At 46.2% G+C, this 16156-nt stretch overlaps 1 protein-coding gene across 2 annotated transcripts in view; it reads right to left on the bottom strand.

Moving 5' to 3' along the window:
* The window catches only part of LOC143292348 (uncharacterized), a 31960-nt gene that overhangs the window by 3042 nt on the left and 12762 nt on the right, over positions 1-16156 (bottom strand). Inside the window, exons 3-5 of one of the 2 annotated variants that reach the window (XM_076602538.1) lie at positions 15491-15511; positions 5022-5141; positions 1037-1131 (exon numbers count right to left, since the gene is read on the bottom strand). In XM_076602538.1, the coding sequence (XP_076458653.1) occupies positions 1037-1131; positions 5022-5141; positions 15491-15511 (236 nt within the window). The remainder of the gene's footprint in view (positions 1-1036; positions 1132-5021; positions 5142-15490; positions 15512-16156) is intronic. The other variant, XM_076602539.1, reaches the window with a different exon arrangement.

A 16156-nucleotide genomic window follows, 5' to 3' on the forward strand; every position in this document is an offset into this window, starting at 1 on the left:
TCCACATACCATACACCTGGTCCTGACTGATCCACATACCATACACCTGACTGATCCACACACCATACACCTGACTGATTCACATACCATACACCTGACTGATCCACACACCATACACCTGACTTATCCACATACCATACACCTGGTCCTGACTGATCCACATACCATACACCTGACTGATCCACATACCATACACCTGGTCCTGACTGATCCACATACCATACACCTGACTGATCCACATACCATACACCTGACTGATCCACATACCATACACCTGGTCCTGACTGATCCACATACCATACACCTGACTGATCCACATACCATACACCTGGTCTTGACTGATCCACACACCATACACCTGACTGATCCACATACCATACACCTGACTGATCCACATACCATACACCTGGTCCTGACTGATCCACATACCATACACCTGGTCCTGACTGATCCACATACCATACACCTGACTGATCCACATACCATACACCTGACTGATCCACATACCATACACCTGACTGATCCACATACCATACACCTGGTCCTGACTGATCCACATACCATACACCTGGTCCTGACTGATCCACATACCATACACCTGACTTATCCACATACCATACACCTGGTCCTGACCAATACACATACCATACACCTGGTCTTGACTGATCCACATACCATACACCTAGTCATACCTCAAGAGCTTCCATAGGTACATATATGTATATATAAGACTCAAAACAAGGTAAACAAATTGCAATACAACAAATGTAAAATACATAAAAACAGTGATGAAAATAAAATAAGGCTACAAACATGCAAAATGCCTGGTCATTTAACAGCACTGATTAGCAGATCATAATGTCAGTTCAGATGTGCTGTAGCGAATGTAGTGCAGTACGGTTATAGCTGAATGCGCACTGTGACACCTTGACACAAACTGAAAAGATTAGTTCTGTTTTGTGTATACTATTCCTGATGTTATGTGTGTATTCAATTTAATTAAAAACCATGTAGAAAAGAAAGTCAGATTGTCCACCTGGCGTGTGGGGCAGTGCTCTCTGTGTCCTTGAGGGTCATGGCCACCTGCAGGTGGCGCACCCAGCGCTCACACTCTCCCCCCGTCGCCGCACACTGCAACAACACAACCCCCACTCACTGTCGTCACAACCACACAACCCCCACTGTCGCCACAACCACACAACCCCCACTCACTGTCGTCACAACCACACAACCCCACTCACTGTCGTCACAACCACACAACCCCCACTGTCGCCACAACCCCCACTCACTGTCACCACAACCACACAACCCCCACTCACTGTCGTCACAACCCCCACTCACTGTCACCACAACCACACAACCCCCACTCACTGTCGTCACAACCCCCACTCACTGTCACCACAACCTCACAACCCCCACTCACTGTCACCACAACACACAACCTCCACTCACTGTCACCACAACCCCCACTCACTGTCGTCACAACCACACAACCCCCACTCACTGTCGTCACAACCCCCACTCACTGCCGTCACAACCACACAACCCCCACTCACTGTCACCACAACCACACAACCCCCACTCACTGTCGTCACAACCACACAACCCCCACTAACTGTCGTCACAACCCCCACTCACTGTCACCACAACCACACAACCCCCACTCACTGTCACCACAACCCCCACTCACTGTCACCACAACCACACAACCCCCACTCACTGTCGTCACAACCACACAACCCCCACTCACTGTCGTCACAACCACACAACCCCCACTCACTGTCGTCACAACCCCCACTCACTGTCACCACAACCACACAACCCCCACTCACTGTCGCCACAACCCCCACTCACTGTCTTCACAACCACACAACCCCCACTCACTGTCACCACAACCACACAACCCCCACTCACTGTCACCACAACCACACAACCCCCACTGACTGTCACCACAACCACACAACCCCCACTCACTGTCGCCACAACCCCCACTCACTGTCACCACAACCCCCACTCACTGTCACCACAACCCCCACTCACTGTCGTCACAACCACACAACCCCCACTCACTGTCACCACAACCACACAACCCCCACTCACTGTCGCCACAACCCCCACTCACTGTCGCCACAACCCCCACTCACTGTCACCACAACCCCCACTCACTGTCGTCACAACCACACAACCCCCACTCACTGTCGTCACAACCACACAACCCCCACTCACTGTCACCACAACCCCCACTCACTGTCACCACAACCACACAACCCCCACTCACTGTCACCACAACCCCCACTCACTGTCACCACAACCCCCACTCACTGTCACCACAACCACACAACCCCCACTCACTGTCACCACAACCCCCACTCACTGTCACCACAACCCCCACTCACTGTCGTCACAACCACACAACCCCCACTCACTGTCACCACAACCCCCACTCACTGTCACACAACCCCCACTCACTGTCGTCACAACACACAACCCCCACTCACTGTCACCACAACCCCCACTCACTGTCACCACAACCACACAACCCCCACTCACTGTCACCACAACCCCCACTCACTGTCACCACAACCACACAACCCCCACTCACTGTCACCACAACCCCCACTCACTGTCACCACAACCACACAACCCCCACTCACTGTCACCACAAACCCCCACTCACTGTCACCACAACCACAACAACCCCCCACTCACTGTCACCACAACCCCCACTCACTGTCACCACAACCACACAACCCCCACTCACTGTCACCACAACCCCCACTCACTGTCACCACAACCACACAACCCCCACTCACTGTCACCACAACCCCCACTCACTGTCTCCACAACCACACAACCCCCACTCACTGTCACCACAACCCCCACTCACTGTCACCACACCACACAACCCCATCACTGTCGTCACAACCAACCCCCCCACTCACTGTCACACAACCCCCTCACTGTCACCACAACCACACAACCCCACTCACTGTCACCACAACCCCACTCACTGTCACCACAACCCCCACTCACTGTCACCACAAACCACACAACCCCCACTCACGTCGTCACAACCCCACAACCCCCACCCCACTGTCACCACAACCCCCCTCACTGTCACCACAACCACACAACCCCCACTCACTGTCACCACAACACACAACCCCACTCACTGTCACCACAACCACACAACCCCCACTCACTGTCACACAACCACACAACCCCACTCACTGTCACCACAACACCACCCACTCACTGTCACCACAACCCCAACCCCCACTCCACTGTCACCACAACCACAACCCCACTCACTGTCACCACAACCACACAACCCACTCACTGTCACCACAACCCCCCCTCACTGTCACAACCCCCTACCACCCCAACCCCACTCACTGTCACCACAACCCCATCACTGTCACCACAACCAACAACCCCACTCACTGTCACACAACCCCACTCACTGTCTCACCCCCAACCCCAAATTCATGGTTTTTTTTCACAACCACCAGAACCCCCATTCCTGGGCATCCACGAGCCTGGACTCCCCTGTCAAAAACCCCAATCACACAACCATCACTGTCAAGATACAACCACCCACTCACTGTCACCTCACAGCACAAAAACATCACTGTCGCACAAACCACAAACACCCCACTCACTGTCACATCAACACAACATACACAGGCCCCCACACACAGTCGTAAACCACACCAACCCCCAAATCACGTCAACATCACACAAACCCCATCACTTTTTCACCACAACACAACAAGCCCCCATTATTAACCACACCCATATGTCACCACAACCCCACTATGTTCACCACAACAAAACCCCAACAACTCATGTTGTACCATAAACACCATCCACTATGCACCACAACCATACGCACAATCCACATCACTGTCAAAATCAACACAAGACCAATCATGTCACCCCCCACCCACTTCACACAATTACCATACAACTTTTTACTGTCATCACAAACAAAACAAAATGACTGTAACAACGTCAATGTCACCACACACCACACAGGACCAGCCATCTGTCAACAATGCACAGAAAAAGTCAAAATGTCACACAACCACACAAACCCATCACTTACACAACCAACATAGGAGTCTCAGTCACCAGGGAGAGAGACACAGAACCACTATTGTTCAAACCCCAAAACCCCACATGAATTTTTTCAACAACAACAAACCCATTGCTTTTAACAATCAAAAAACATATGTCGACTAACCCCACTTCATGTCACACAACCCCAATTTATGTTTAAATTACAACCCCCACTCACTGTAAAACCCCCCTATCATGTGTCACCACAAATACAAATTCTTACTCAAATGTCACACAAACCCAAATCATTCTGTTACAACGGAATAAACCCAACTCACAAATGAGGAAACACCCCCCATCTACAAATTTTCATTATCTAATCACTTCATGTCACACAAACCACACAAAAACTAAATGTACTTTACACACCCCCACTCACTGGGGCACCCCAACCACAACAAAACCCCCTTATATCTATGTTACAACACACACCCCCACTGTCACCACAACCACACACCCCCGCGCACGCCCGTCACCCAAAACCCCCACACACCCCAACTTACTACTGTGTATCAACACTACCCAAAACAACACACACTACTGTCACCACAACCACCACAACCCCACTTTATATACCCCAACCCCAAATCACTGTAGAAAGTGATTGAGACAATTTAGATCGATGGGTCAGAAACAATACAGGAGCATCACTCAAATGTACCACAACCCAACACTTCATGTCAAATATAAACCAACCACTTTACTGTCACACAACCAATGTACTTACTGTCACCAAACAAACACACAACCCCATCACTCACTGTCAAACCACACAACACTGACACCAACAAACCACACTCACTGTCACCACAACACACAACCCCCACTCACTGTCACCACAACCCCCACTCACTGTCTCACTCTTCTCTCTGCCCCCCTCCCCCCTACCCCCAACTTACGAAAGTGTGTTGTTTGTTCTTGCAGAGGATGTCGAAGTGCAGGCCAGACTTGTCAGTGTTGGTTCTGCGAACCATGTGGGCCTGAGTCATGTCCATTGGCTGGGAGCCTGAGGAGCTCCGCTGTCAAACAACAATCATCACAATATCAGTGATCAATGATAACTATGCCACATTCATACAGAGCTGTCAAACCTCTCACAGCACTTAAAAATAACATATCAGTCTGGCACAAAACACAAAAAACACACACTCACAGCACATCAACACATACAATGATACATGTGGGCATGTGCGCATGCACACACACAGTCACATAAACACACAGTGACACATACACTCACAGACACACGCATAAACATGCACACAAACGACACATGCACATTTAAATGTTCATGCAATTGTGAGCAGTCACACATGTATGCAAGCACACGCATTAATTAAATGCATGCAGGCACACATATGATACGTACATGCATACACACACAAACATATGAATACACGACATAAAAAACAAACAAACCCTATGTAATGTATCCATATATACACACATCCACATATGCATAAAATTACACATACGCAAACTTATACAGTGACATAGTCACATACTCAAGCACAATGACAAATGATGCACCCCCCACCCCCTCTTACACATCAATTACCATACAATTTGTGTGTATGTACATACAAAGACAGAAAGACAGATAGAAAGTTGGATAGATAGACAGACAGGTAGATAGATACACACACACACGGCATACAGGGACAAGCATGGTGTTAGTAAAATGCACAGGAAAAAAATGAACAAAATGAAAGAAACAAACACACACAACACACACCGCACTACAAACCAGAGGGGGGGATGGAGGGTGAGGGAGGTTCTCAGTTAACCAGAGAGAGAGAGAGAGAGAGAGAGAGAGAGACTATGTGTGATATGTACATTACTCATCAGATTTAAATTCACACACACAATGGTGAATTTTTTTCATGAACAACAAAACCCATTGCTTTTAATTCAATCAAAAAGATTATATTTGACTAATTATTGGAAGGTGATGCACTATCAATCCAAAATTGAATGTTCATGATTTATCTAGTTTACATTCCAGTTTCTCTACAGATGATAAAGGTTACAGTATCAAATTGTGTTTACCCTGGGCTGCACAAATGTTACAAAAATTTCAGATTTATTTTCTTCAAAATATCAGTTTCATAACCCAAAATTTTACAAAATTCTGTATACGAACTGGGAATAATACCAAAGCTTGACAAATGAGGAAACATTTCCCCCCATCTTCTACTGAATTGTCATCATTTCTTATTATCACTTCAAGTAGTACAACTATATAACATAATAATAATAATAATAATAATGGATACTTATATAGCACACTATCCAGAAATCTGCTCTAGGTGCTTTACAAAAACGCTTTTGATAACATAAAACATTATATCTATGTTACATACACACACCAAAATGTGACCACACACACACACACGCGTGCGCGCGCACGCCCGCACGCACACACACACACACACACTGCATATATACATTTTAACATACATGTGTATCTAACAGCTACCCTAACACATACACACACATAGGCAGGCACATACTTACATAAACACACGCACACACAATACACATTCATATACATGCATGTAGTTGTGGGCCTGCCACAACTGAACTTATTGCTGAGGGAAAAGGTGAGTTTTGAGACGAGATTTAAAAGATGCGAGGGAATCAGAATGACGGAGATTATCAGGGAGCTTGTTATCACTACAAGTAGTACAACTATATAACCAATGTTATCTTATCACTTCAAGTAGTACAACTATATAACCAATGTTATCTTATCACTTCAAGTAGTACAACTATATAACCAATGTTATCTTATCACTTCAAGTAGTACAACTATATAACCAATGTTATCTTATTATCACTACAAGTAGTACAACTATATAACCAATGTTATCTTATTATCACTACAAGTAGTACAACTATATAACCAATGTTATCTTATTATCACTACAAGTAGTACAACTATATAACCAATGTTATCTTATTATCACTACAAGTACAAGTAGTACAACTATATAACCAATGTTATCTTATTATCACTCCATCATCATCATGGCCTGGCTTCGCTGACGAAGATCTAGGAAGGGCGTTGTCCACGTCTGATGCAAGCACGCTCATGGCTGACAAGGCCAATGCGGGAAAAGCAGAGTCGGCCGCAGCGGTTGCAAGGGAAAGTCTGGTCTGGGTTCGCGGCTGCAGCGTCGTGGTTCTTCCTCCTACTGCGTTTGTCCTCAAGGCTGGCCCTGCGGCTGTTTTCGAAGGAGGAGACAGCTTGGTGGATGGTGCGTCACCAGGTCTCTCGATCAGCGGCTACTGCGGACCACTGGCGATGGTCAATGTGACAGGCACCGAGAGCTTTCTTCAAGGAGTCTTTGTATCTCTTCTTGGGTGCTCCTCTGTCATGGTGGCCAGTGGACAGTTCGCCATACAGCGCGATCTTGGGCAGGCGGTGGTCCTCCATCCTGGACATGTGCCCTGCCCAACGTAGCTGGGTCTTTAGCAGCACTGCCTCGATGCTGATAGTCTTTGCCTGCTCCAGGACCTCGACATTTGTGATGTAGTCACTCCAGTGGATGCTGAGGATGGTGCGAAGGCAGCGCTGGTGAAAGCGATCAAGCAGTCGTATGTGGTGCCGGTAGGTGACCCAGGTTTCGGAGCCATACAACAGGGTGGGCAGTACAACAGCTCTGTACACGCTGATCTTTGTGTCTTTCTTCAGGTGTTTGTTGTTCCACACTCTCTTGTACAGCCTGCCGAATGCGCTGTTTGCCTTTGCAAGTCTGTTGTCGATCTCCTTGTCGATCTTGGCGTCAGACGAGATGGTGCAGCCTAGGTAGCTGAACTGGTGGACCGACTTCAGCTCTGTCTCACCGATGTTGATGTGAGGAGCGTGGAATTCTTCCCGTGGGGCAGGCTGGTGGAGAACTTCCGTCTTTTTCAGACTGACTTCTAGGCCGAAGAGCTGCGCAGCCTCTGCGAAGCAGGACGTTATACGCTGCAGGGCCGCTTCTGTATGGGCGACGAGGGCAGCATCGTCGGCAAACAGAAGCTCTCTGATGAGTTGCTCCAGTGTCTTGGTGTGGGCCTGTAGCCGCCTCAGGTTGAATAGGCTGCCATCAGTGCGGTATCTGATGAAGATACCGTCGTCGTCGCCAAGATCTTCAGTGGCCTGTTGGAGCATCATGCTGAAGAAGATCGTGAAGAGGGTCGGCGCGAGGACACAACCTTGTTTCACTCCATTTCCAATTGGGAAGGGCTCCGAAAGGTCGTTGCTGTGTCTGACCTGTCCACGCTGTTCCTCATGTAGTTGGATGACCATGCTGAGGAATTTTGGGGGGCATCCTAGACGTTTCATGATCTCCCACAGACCTTTTCTGCTCACGGTGTCGAAAGCTTTCGTGAGATCGACGAATGTCGCATACAGTCCTTTGTTCTGTTCCCGACATTTTTCTTGTAGCTGTCTGAGAACGAAGACCATGTCAGTGGTGCCTCTGTTGGCTCTAAAGCCACACTGACTCTCTGGGAGATGTTCTTCGGCGATAGTAGGCACCAGCCGATTTAGGAGGACTCTGGCGAGGATCTTGCCTGCGATGGAGAGCAGAGTTATCCCCCTGTAGTTGGAGCAGTCCGACTTTTCTCCCTTATTTTTATACAGGGTGATGATGACTGCGTCACGGAGGTCCTGTGGTAGTTTGCCTTGCTCCCAGCAGCAGACAAAGAGGTTGTGGAGTTTGGAGTGTAGTGCTGGGCCTCCATTCTTCCACGGTAGTCACCAGTGTCTGCACAAAGCTGAGCCCTCTCTGCCAGGTTGGTCCACCACCCATTTTGAATCTCACGAAGCTTGCGCTGGAGGTTGCTGCATATGAGCCGGAAGGTTGCTTTCTTCACCGGACAAGACGGTCGTGCAAGGTGAGCCTGGTGGCCTGATCTCTTCTTCGCCAGCAATTCTTGGATCTCCTGGTTGTTTTCGTCAAACCAGTCCTTGTTCTTTTTTGACGAGAACCCTAGGACTTCTTCAGAGGACTGCAGGATGGCTGATTTCAGCTGTGCCCATAGTGCTTCTGGAGAGGGGTCTGTGGGGCAACTGGGGTCTTCAAGTTTGTCCTGAAGCTTCGCCTGGAATTCAGCTTTCACTTCAGCTGACTGAAAGTTGCCGACCTGGAATTTCTTCCTAGGAGCTCCTCCTTTCTTTGGTTTGGGCTTGAAGTGGAGCCTGAGCTTGCTGCGGACGAGGCGGTGGTCAGTATGACACTCCGCGCTGGGCATCACTCGGGTGTGTAGGACGTCTCGTACGTCTCTCTGGCGCATCAGGATGTAATCAATGAGGTGCCAATGTTTGGACCGAGGATGCATCCACGTTGTCTTCAGGCTGTCCTTCTGCTGGAAAATGGTGTTGGTGATGGTAAACTGCTGCTCTGCACAGAACTCGAGAAGAAGGCGCCCATTGTCGCTGCAATTACCAACGCCATGCTTGCCAAGGACTCCTTTCCAGGCTTCTGAATCTTGACCAACTCTGGCATTGAAGTCGCCAAGGATGATGACCTTGTCGTCAGCAGGGGTGTTCTGAACGAGGCTGCGCAGATCAGTGTAAAACTTGACCTTTTCTGTGGGGTCCGCTTGGAGGGTTGGAGCGTACACGCTGAACAGAGTGGCATGCTGTTTGTTCCGTAGTGGGAGGCGCATGGACATAATTCGGTCTGAGTGTCCTGTTGGCAGGTTTTCAAGCTTGGAGGCAATGGTGCTCCTGACCATAAAGCCTACGCCATAAAGGCGTCTCTCGGTCTCTGGCTTGCCTGACCAGTAGAGGGTGTACCCAGCGCCGTGTTCCTGGAGGCTGCCTTCCCCTGCAAAGCGGACTTCGCTGACGGCAGCAATGTCAATGTTCAGTCTCTGAAGTTCGTGTGCGACTAGAGCGGAACGCCTTTCTGGGTGGTTGCTGTCTGCAGAGTCACGCATGGTTCGGATGTTCCAGCATGCTACCTTTAGTCCTTTTGCACCTAATTGTGAGGCAGGTGCCGGCCTTTTCTTCTCTATTGTTGTTCGACCGCGTTTGGAGATGCCCGTTGACCGCGGTTAGCCAACTGGGGGGTGTGGAGATGAGCATTTGTTTGGACCACCTTTTCTAGGCCCCTCTCCGTGTGGAGCAAGCAGTGCTGTCCCTAGAAAAGGCTGCTTGGTCGTTCAGGGTGCTGCCGAGTGATGCTGTCACCTCCGGGTCAGCAATCAGGCGACCAATATCCTGAACCGCCTGCATGCAGGATTGGAACTGCGGCTTCCAGTGACATCTTCCACCTGCCGTTTTCGCCCCTTTCCCATCGCTACAGGGCTTGGAATAGTTGGTGGCGCGGACGTGGACGTGTCCTTCAAGCCTGCGCAATGGAATTTTTAGGTGGAGTGCAGTGTGCGCAGTACTGGCCCCACCCTTTACACCCGTGGTTCATCTGCCATAGCCTAGCAAGCTGGGACGGTGACAGTGAGGTCCTCAGGTCGTAGGTTTTATATCAGACTGTCCTTGTCCTAGCCTCTGGCTCAAAAACCTTCCTCGGAGGCACGGGGGCGCGGCTACTGAAAGTCGGGACATGGCCATGGACCCAGGGTCAATGCATGTCGAGACTGTCCTGCATTCCTTAGCACTTCATGGGTTTTACTTCAGACTTTTCCTTGTCTTAGATGGACTGCCTTCCCAGGCTATCGAGCTCCATCTGCCCACATGTGACAGGTAGCACAGGGTTACATGGTACCTGTGGCAGGTAGAGACCTGACCTGACCTTACCTTATCACTATAAGTAGTACAACTATATAACCAATGTTATCTTATCACTACAAGTAGTACAACTATATAACCAATGTTATCTTATTATCACTACAAGTAGTACAACTATATAACCAATGTTATCTTATTATCGCTACAAGTAGTACAACTATATAACCAATGTTATCTTATTATCACTTCAAGTAGTACAACTATATAACCAATGTTATCTTATCACTTCAAGTAGTACAACTATATAACCAATGTTATCTTATTATCACTACAAGTAGTACAACTATATAACCAATGTTATCTTATTATCACTACAAGTAGTACAACTATATAACCAATGTTATCTTATTACCACTTCAAGTAGTACAACTATATAACCAATGTTATCTTATTATCACTTCAAGTAGTACAACTATATAACCAATGTTATCTTATCACTACAAGTAGTACAACTATATAACCAATGTTATCTTATTATCACTTCAAGTAGTACAACTATATAACCAATGTTATCTTATCACTTCAAGTAGTACAACTATATAACCAATGTTATCTTATCACTTCAAGTAGTACAACTATATAACCAATGTTATCTTATCACTTCAAGTAGTACAACTATATAACCAATGTTATCTTATTATCACTACAAGTAGTACAACTATATAACCAATGTTATCTTATCACTTCAAGTAGTACAACTATATAACCAATGTTATCTTATCACTTCAAGTAGTACAACTATATAACCAATGTTATCTTATTATCACTACAAGTAGTACAACTATATAACCAATGTTATCTTATCACTACAAGTAGTACAACTATATAACCAATGTTATCTTATTATCACTTCAAGTAGTACAACTATATAACCAATGTTATCTTATCACTACAAGTAGTACAACTATATAACCAATGTTATCTTATTATCACTACAAGTAGTACAACTATATAACCAATGTTATCTTATCACTTCAAGTAGTACAACTATATAACTAATGTTATCTTATCACTTCAAGTAGTACAACTATATAACCAATGTTATCTTATTATCACTTCAAGTAGTACAACTATATAACCAATGTTATCTTATCACTTCAAGTAGTACAACTATATAACCAATGTTATGTTATTATCACTACAAGTAGTACAACTATATAACCAATGTTATCTTATTATCACTTCAAGTAGTACAACTATATAACCAATGTTATTAATGCTGTCAACATTCCTGTCAGTATCACATATATCATAAGCAGATCTATGGTCATTATCATAATCTCATCATCTTTGTCAGAATCACACTAACAACAATGTGCATAGAATAACAGTGACTGCCCTGTGAATCTGAGCGCACCTAATGATCATGTGATAAAAATAACTTCATAAGACACAGAAATATGATGAATGTAACTCCCTTATTATACTATTTCATAAACAGTGTCATATCTAACACACAGAGAAATGGTCTTGGGACAGAAAGTTTCACAATTTTTGAATTGCACACATGAACGTGAAAGGACAGCAGAAGCAAGCTGAATCACAGAGAAAATGCAGTGTCCTGACATCTGTGATACACTGTATACATTCTGTGCAAATTACAACTTATACAAGCAGGACAGGAAAATCTGGCATACACTATGTGAAATAACAAAAAAACAACAACAAAAAACCCCAAAACAAACAAACACAAATGAGTCATGAAAAAACCAAACCTGATAAAAACATCCCCTTTCCACTACTAACACACACACACACACACACACACACACACACACAAGCACACACGTGCAGAACAACACACTCCTGACAGTATGCAGTATCCATGCACACATTTTATACACTTGCACAACATCAAAAATACCAAGGAGTAAAAAAGTGTAAACCACACATGGAAGGTGAAGCAAATAAGGTGTAAAACATCAAGTTACAACAGTGAAACTGACAAGTTTACAGTCAACTATACATGTGGATTCCTAGTCAGCATCAGAACAGTGAAGGGGCAAGAGGTGTGAATCCTAGTCAGCATCAGAACAGTGAAGGGACAAGAGGTGTGAATCCTAGTCAGCATCAGAACAGTGAAGGGACAAGAGGTGTGAATCCTAGTCAGCATCAAAACAGTGAATGGGGCAAGAGGTGTGAATCCTAGTCAGCATCAGAACAGTGATGGGGCAAGAGGTGTGAATCCTAGTCAGCATCAAAACAGTGAAGGGGCAAGAGGTGTGAATCCTAGTCAGCATCAAAACAGTGAAGGGGCAAGAGGTGTGAATCCTAGTCAGCATCAGAACAGTGATGGGGCAAGAGGTGTGAATCCTAGTCAGCATCAGAACAGTGAAGGGGCAAGAGGTGTGAATCCTAGTCAGCATCAGAACAGTGATGGGGCAAGAGGTGTGAATCCTAGTCAGCATCAGAACAGTGATGGGGCAAGAGGTGTGAATCCTAGTCAGCATCAGAACAGTGATGGGGCAAGAGGTGTGAATCCTAGTCAGCATCAGAACAGTGATGGGGCAAGAGGTGTGAATCCTAGTCAGCATCAGAACAGTGAAGGGGCAAGAGGTGTGAATCCTAGTCAGCATCAGAACAGTGAAGGGGCAAGAGGTGTGAATCCTAGTCAGCATCAGAACAGTGATGGGGCAAGAGGTGTGAATCCTAGTCAGCATCAAAACAGTGAAGGGGCAAGAGGTGTGAATCCTAGTCAGCATCAGAACAGTGAAGGGGCAAGAGGTGTGAATCCTAGTCAGCATCAGAACAGTGATGGGGCAAGAGGTGTGAATCCTAGTCAGCATCAGAACAGTGAAGGGGCAAGAGGTGTGAATCCTAGTCAGCATCAGAACAGTGAAGGGGCAAGAGGTGTGAATCCTAGTCAGCATCAGAACAGTGATGGGGCAAGAGGTGTGAATCCTAGTCAGCATCAGAACAGTGAAGGGGCAAGAGGTGTGAATCCTAGTCAGCATCAGAACAGTGAAGGGGCAAGAGGTGTGAATCCTAGTCAGCATCAGAACAGTGAAGGGGCAAGAGGTGTGAATCCTAGTCAGCATCAGAACAGTGAAGGGGCAAGAGGTGTGAATCCTAGTCAGCATCAGAACAGTGAAGGGGCAAGAGGTGTGAATCCTAGTCAGCATCAGAACAGTGAAGGGGCAAGAGGTGTGCAGTGCTGTGGGAGCTCTGTGGGCAAACAGCAAACCTCACACAGGGAAAGTTCTACAGAACTCACTACAGTGAACCAGGTTTGTGGGCTATTGATGTACTGTGCTACAGTGGGAACAATACTATGAGGCACAGCACTGAACAGTGCAGACAACAGGCCTATACTATAGAACAGATGTACTGTGCTACAGTGGGAACAATACTGTGAAGGCACAGCACTGAACAGTGCAGACAACAGGCCTATACTATAGAATAGATGTACTCTGCTACAGTGGGAACAATACTGTGAAGGCACAGCACTGAACAGTGCAGACAACAGGCCTATACTATAGAACAGATGTACTCTGCTACAGTGGGAACAATACTGTGAAGGCACAGCACTGAACAGTGCAGACAACAGGCCTATACTATAGAATAGATGTACTCTGCTACAGTGGGAACAATACTGTGAAGGCACAGCACTGAACAGTGCAGACAACAGGCCTATACTATAGAATAGATGTACTGTGCTACAGTGGGAACAATACTGTGAAGGCACAGCACTGAACAGTGCAGACAACAGGCCTATACTATAGAATGGTGGGAACAGCACCAAGGAAAAACAAACAGAGAATGAGAATGGATGGAGAAGCACATTACAAAAGAACACACCCAGTACACATCATAGGAAGCATGGGCCTAACACACCCAACTCCTCATAACAGGCTATGCATGAACACACACACCTCTGCTAAAATGACACTAAAAAAGCCACAACACATTAATGTGAGACTGGAGCACACAAAAAAGTCTTACAAACACCACACTCTGGCTGCCTATCTATCCAGTGTGTAGCATATAATTCTATCTTCTCTCTCTCTCTCTCTCACACACAATCCTCTCTTCTTGGTCTCTCTCTCACACACACACACGCACACAAGGTCCAAATCTCTTAGTTTCAATTGTTTTTTTTCCCTTTCCGTACCATTCGATCTGTTTTGCACCATTTTGTTCTGATCAGTACCTACTATGTCACTAGAGTGTTTCAGCTAATGACATTAAACATTTCAGTGTTCAGTGCTATGCACACAACACACACGAGGTACTAAACTAATATGGCCACCTAAAACTTTTCTGCCTGTATCAATAAAAATACTGTTTCCAGCAAACTGAGGCTGTACTCAATCATCATATATTCTTGCGTGACTAGCTGTAAAAATAAATCAGAACTCAAGTTCAATTACAATGTAAAGCAAAACAGAGAAAAGTTTCTGGTAAATATATATATATATATATATATATATATATATATATATATATATATATATATATATATATATATATATATCTGTGTGTGTGTGTGTGTGTGTGTGTGTGTGTGTGTGTGTGTGGAATGTTCAGATGGTGATTTGATCATCAGTGAGAGGCTGGAACTAGATGCACTAACAGGGAAGGGTTACACACACACACACACAATCAGGATGTATGGTATATACATACATTTATCATCTTTCCAAGGTTCTGAAAAATGGCATCAAGGAAATAACAGTAAAAAGACACAAACATGTACACGTCTGTCGCTTTGATAAATACTTTCCTGGATACAATCTGTACAAGTACACAATATACAGTGATACACAATTACACATTTTTCAATTTTTACACACACACACACACAACTTTGGTGGAGATGTGAATGATTGTTTGACAGTTAAGCAGCATCCTCAGATACATTAATTATCTACTAATGATGAACATGTAAAGTGAAGGGGGCAGTGGGGGGATCAGGGTTGGTGGTGGCCTTGGTAAAGGCAGTGTTCTCCCTTTGTCCTCACTTCACCCACGTGGCAATGGTTACCTGACTGGCTGGGGATGGTTAAGACAGAGGGGATGGAGAGGACAGGGGAAGGAGAGGACAGGGGATGGATAGGACAGGGGATGGAGAGGACAGGAAGGAGAGGACAGGAAGGAGAGGACAGGGGAAGGAGAGGACAGGGGAAGGAGAGGACAGGGGATGGAGAGGACAGGAAGGAGAGGACAGGGGATGGAGAGGACAGGGGATGGAGAGGACAGGAAATAGAGGACAGGGGATGGAGAGGACAGGAAGGAGAGGACAGGGGATGGAGAGGACAGGAAGGAGAGGACAGGGGATGGAGAGGACAGGGG

Source organism: Babylonia areolata, chromosome 18, assembly GCF_041734735.1.
Source record: "Babylonia areolata isolate BAREFJ2019XMU chromosome 18, ASM4173473v1, whole genome shotgun sequence".
Taxonomy (NCBI): Eukaryota; Metazoa; Mollusca; class Gastropoda; order Neogastropoda; family Buccinidae; genus Babylonia; species Babylonia areolata.